Raw genomic sequence first — 3,832 nt, 5'->3', positions numbered from 1 at the left:
GCCAGATAAATTATGAAAAACTATGGGAATGCAATGCGAATCTTTGTAGTTCAGATTACAGTTTGAGTGCGCGGGACCTCTGTACTGACCGGTCAGATGACAATGATCGCGTACTCGCACGTCGTCTGGCTCGAACGGTTTTTCGCACACGTGACAGTGCGTTGCGCTGTTAAACTTTTCCCACTCGTCTCGCGTGAAATTCGCCATGGGTATATTAGTGGACAAGATTGTCTTTACGTCGTGAGCTAAACGTCTTAGCTCCTCGGCGAACCACGCGACGCAATCCTTATCGCGACGAAACCGATACATTGATAATGAGTCGTCATACGAGCAACGCACGTAGTACCCTATGCTAAACACGCGATGATGTTGATATGTGTACCTGGACGATTCCGGATCCGCTTCCATCTTTTCCAGGGTACATTTTAGGTCGGCGTATACGATAAACGGAACTCGTTCCTTCCTGTTGTGATTCTTGAAAGCCAACCACTTGTCGTTATCGCTCGGTAACTTGATCGCGCAGTCGTTCATCTCCGACGGTGTGGGCTTCCAATTTCTCGCTCGTGTAGAAATAGTGCAAACATCTGTAAATAAAGAAATTTTTTTTATATATCTTTTATGCAAAAATTATTTTTATTATTTATTCGGATGTATACTCACCGATCGCAAAAGTATTTTTTGTTTGTATTCTTGCTCAATTGCGAGCTCACGAGGCGGGATAGGTTCTTGATCCATGCAAAATGTCCCACGTTGTCGTCGTGCACGTACAGCAGATTTACATGTCTATCCATCTTTCGGTCGGTGAGCCGTATTGGCAAGATTGCAAGTTCCTTGTTTTTTCTCTCGATGCCGTACACGTTGATGGAGATGTCGTTGTGACCTTCAAACCGTTTAATTTGATCCAACGTCATTGGAAACTTAATGTCTGTAAGATTTAGCACCAACGCGTAGTGTGGATACGACGATTCTCGTTCTGCATGTCTCTCGGCTGGATGCAGAGCCGCCGTCACTGACCATGCGAAACATGCATTGTCCATTGATCGCACGTTTATCACCGCTCTCTTCAATTTAATTTCTCGCGGTATTTCCACAAGACACCCCGCGTGCAATGGATTGTATTTGTTTACGTTAACTGTCAAATTAAGTATACGCGACAACGCCCATCCGCTATCACGTTCCTGGAATTCTTCCAACGATGCTAGGTTAGGCTCGATGACGTGTCGCTTGTACCACTCACACAGATCGGACTCACGAAAAAGTTCATTGTTCATTGTAGCGATACTTTTATTCGCGCGTTTATCACCCGCAACAAATTCACCATTAAACATTGTGTTTATCTTTACATTGTCATGTCGTTGCATGACGTTCCGCACATGAATGAGTACAATGTCTCTCGCATCTTTGAGAAATTGATGAGGGTCGATGTGTTTGGAATTTATTACCACACCAGTCAGTATACGACTTTCAAAGGCCGTATCTATCTCGCGCCATCTGAGTCCTGTCTCACTCGCACTGTATCCGGCACCCACATGCACGAAACGTTGACGTACCGAGTCTTTCAGACCTTCAAGTCGTGCGATACAAGCGACCAACGACTGTTTGAGACCGATCGATAATCGTGACCGTTTAATTCGGCTTTGTTCTTCCAACGATTCGATAAACTCATCGCATCGTTGCTCCCACGCGGCAAAGTCTTCCCTCGAATTTAAAAGGGTGGATTGCTCCAACAACTCTTGCTCCATGTTCCTCTTTATGACACACTTTGTTGTACTCGCGACTTCCAGTCCTCGACTACTGAGCGTATCCCCCAGATTCGTCAATTTATATTTTACTAATGATGCATCGTTTGCTTTTTTATCATATCTAATTTCATCTCAGCATCCATACAATTGCGTCTTCCGAAAAAATGCAAAATTTGCAGTTTTACACGTGTGTGATGAAATCATTGCGAGACACGTATGTTCTTGAAAACGGTATCGCCCCATTGACTTATGCGAAATTGCAAAATTTGCAGTTTTGCGCGTGTTCGATGAAATCATCGCGAGACACGTATGCTCTTGAAAAAAAAATCATATTTGATGCTATTGCCCGATGAGGTGATCTCATCACGAATGTTCTTGACAAAGATATCACATTTAACATATATGTATGTGGTGGTGGTCACCATGCAGCAGCCGTACATTGGCGCTATTTGCAAGATTCGCATATGAGAAATAAATGTATATTAAAATGCATATCACTGTATCTAAAATTATCTTTCCTTCTGTCTACCGTTCCCTTGTCCACCGTCAGCGGTTTAGAATTACAGAGCGGTAACTCTCGATAAGAATGCGCGTGCCGCATTCGTCGCGCGATCATTAAACGTTTTCTCATCTGTCTCGTATAAATTATACGAATTAAATATTAAGATCTAAACGATTAAATATTGTTGGCAAAGAAAAGATATGCGATCGTGAGCGAGAACACGAACGGGGCCGGGAGCGCGCTAACGAGAAGACGCGCGCGAATGGGGCCGCGAGCAAGAACGCGCGAGGGAGAGAGAGACCGCGCGAACGAGAAGACGCGCGCGAACGGGGGGGCCGGGAGCCGGGAGCGAGAGGGACCGCGCGCGAACGGGGGACGGGGGGGGCGAGAGAACATCTACGAGGGGGAGATAACGCGAGCGGGAGCGTGCCGTGTGACGTCACGCGGACCGACGCGGCCATTGCACGCGGACTCCGCGGCGCGGCGAAAACGCGAACGCGGATCCCCTCACCCCGCGGCGCCCGAAAACGTGGTACCCCCCTCCCCCTCCACCGCGACGCCCGAAAACGCGGTACCCCCTCCCCCTCCCCCCGCGTCGCCCGAAAACGCGGTTCTCCCCTCCCCCTCCCCCGCGGCGCCCGAAAACGCGGTAACCCCCCCCTCCCGCGGTATACCCCTCCCCCGCCACTCACCCCGCGGTATGCCCCCCCCGCCCCTCACCCCGCGGTATACCCCCCCGACCCCCCCCCCCCCCGCGGTATACCCCCCCCCCGCGAAATCCGATACCCTTGTGTAACCCGATACCCCCGCGGTGGGTTAGAACATATATTGCTTACCTACTTCACGAGATAGATTTTAGAGTCATTTTTAAGCTTATAACGCGATATAGATATTTGGCCAAGTAAAGGGCAAGAGTTTTATTATTTTATAATCGTTACGAGGCAACGAGCCAACACGTTAGAATTAAGTTTACCATAAAAGAAATATACACGTTTATTAAACCCTTTACGCTACAGAGTACAAACGTTACACTAAAATAAAGATTGACATTGTCATACATAAAACAAACATACATTGCAATATTTACCTCTACAATTAAATCCCATTCCTAGACAAAGATAAATTCATTTGAAATAAACCCAGATAAATTCCGAATAATAATTTTTTCATTTTTATTCGTGTTATTTGCTACTGCGGTAATATGCATTCTTTTATTAACATATTCACAGAAAGTAAAGTCAGAACCTTATTATCTACCTTAAAATTATTTACCATGAAGTTCACAGAATTTGTAATAATTTCAGTTATCATATTTTTCCCTATAATTACATGTTTTCCTAACACGGACATGGTCCTTACACTTTACACGTTATTCACAATCTATATATTAATCATTAGCACAGGAGTCGATCCGCGATTGATCCGCGAGTGACAGTCGAGTCAAATAATATTTACTATTCATCTTTAGATTTAAGTTTATATAATTGCGAATAATTCCAGTCAGCGTCGATAATTCGACATATTTTATATTACGCGTTTATTTTAATTACACTACTTACATTGACAACGAGCAGGAGGAATTCCTGAG

At 45.4% G+C, this 3,832-nt stretch overlaps 1 protein-coding gene across 1 annotated transcript; it reads right to left on the bottom strand.

Moving 5' to 3' along the window:
- Positions 1 to 656: 656 nt before the first annotated feature.
- LOC139782278 (uncharacterized) lies at positions 657 to 1,742 on the bottom strand. The gene has a single exon (XM_071721246.1). It carries the CDS (start codon positions 1,740 to 1,742, stop codon positions 657 to 659), a length of 1,086 nt encoding a protein of 361 aa, XP_071577347.1.
- Between the last annotated feature and the right edge of the window lie 2,090 nt (positions 1,743 to 3,832).

Source organism: Temnothorax nylanderi, unplaced genomic scaffold (assembly GCF_030848795.1).
Source record: "Temnothorax nylanderi isolate EJ_2023f unplaced genomic scaffold, tnyl_v1.0 TNYL_tig0401_pilon, whole genome shotgun sequence".
NCBI classification, from domain to species: domain Eukaryota; kingdom Metazoa; phylum Arthropoda; class Insecta; order Hymenoptera; family Formicidae; genus Temnothorax; species Temnothorax nylanderi.
This window is presented reverse-complemented; position numbering and strand designations above follow the sequence as displayed.